Below are 1,295 nucleotides of genomic sequence, written 5' to 3' on the forward strand. Positions count from 1 at the left end.
CCATGGAGGCCGACAAGCGGCGCGGCACGATGGCGCGGAAAGGGTCGCGGCTCCGCGAGGTCATCAAGAGCCAGCTCCCGGACCGCAACGCCGTCCACGAGGCCATGCACGAGGACTGGTTCGCCATGGGCAAGCACCGCGTCCTCGAGGCCTTGGTGGCCGACAAGCAGGAGCAGCAGAAGGTCAAGGCCGTCTTCACGGCGCACTACAGGGCAGCACAAGAGAGCGAAATTCCCAACTTCAAAGGCTCCGATCTCGGCCGTTTTCCACTCGTTTCGGCTGATTTTTGGACGGACGATCATCTCTCGGAACGATCTCGAAGCGTGGAGGTTTTTCTCGTAACGCGCGCGCGCGGAACACTCACGTTAAAGCGACGTTGAATCACCCTTGTGCTGCCCAGGCGCACTACGTCCAGCTCGACGAGCTCTTCAAGACCTACGCGGCCTCCGGGTCGTCCATCGCCACGGCCCAGGAGATCGAGTTCAACGAGTTCACGGAGTTCGTCCACAACGCGAACCTCGTGGCCGAGGGCCCGGGGTCCCAGCAGGTCATGCACAGCTGCTACAACGAGGCGAACGGCGACTTCTCGGGCGGCGGCCGCAAGAGCCGCGGCGGGCCGAACCGCAAGGTGTCGGCCGTGGCGTCCTTCCACGAGACGAAGCACATCGAGCGGCCCGCCTTCTTCAACGCGCTGCTCTGGTTCGCGCTCTTCTGGGCGGGGCACCCGGACGGCCAGCCCGACCCGCTGAGCCGGCCCGGGTCGTCCGCGTCGGGCAAGCCCTCGTCGGGCAACTCGACGGCCTACCTCGCCAAGTTCGAGAAGATCACGAACGCGAGCCGCCAGCTCCTCCAGCTGCTGGAGGAGAAGATCCTGCCGCTCGTGCACAAGCGGCTGCCCGGAGCGCTCGGCAAGATCGCGCTCGACCAGGACGACGTGCTGAGCCTCTTCTACGACGCCGAGGAGGACCTGCGGGGCATCTTCCGCGCCCGCGCGAACACGTCCGACGACGAGATCACCATCACGGAGTTCGTCTCCGTCGTCGACGACGCGGGCCTCATCGGCCGCGGCGGCGCGGCCGCCGCGTCCGCGGGCGGCGAGGGCGGCGACGCGCGGGCCCTCGAGGGGTCGACGACGCTCACGCTCAAGGACGTGCGCCAGGCCTTCGCCGCGTCCCAGTCCGAGGTCGCCTTCGCCGCGCCGGGCCACGAGAAGAAGAAGAAGAGCGAATCCAGCCGCCGCGACGAGGCGCGCGACATCCACACGTCCCACAGCCTCATGTCCTTCGCCGAGTTCA

General features: G+C 67.3%; 1 protein-coding gene across 1 annotated transcript in view; it reads left to right on the forward strand.

The window, feature by feature from the left end:
- Positions 1-29: 29 nt before the first annotated feature.
- The window catches only part of AURANDRAFT_67281 (hypothetical protein), a gene marked incomplete at both ends in the record, with an annotated part of 12,214 nt that continues 10,948 nt past the window's right edge, over positions 30-1,295 (forward strand). The window contains 2 exons of the mRNA XM_009042677.1: positions 30-272; positions 401-1,278. Coding sequence (XP_009040925.1) covers positions 30-272; positions 401-1,278 — 1,121 coding nt within the window. The remainder of the gene's footprint in view (positions 273-400; positions 1,279-1,295) is intronic.

Source organism: Aureococcus anophagefferens, assembly GCF_000186865.1.
Source record: "Aureococcus anophagefferens unplaced genomic scaffold AURANscaffold_35, whole genome shotgun sequence".
NCBI classification, from domain to species: Eukaryota; class Pelagophyceae; order Pelagomonadales; family Pelagomonadaceae; genus Aureococcus; species Aureococcus anophagefferens.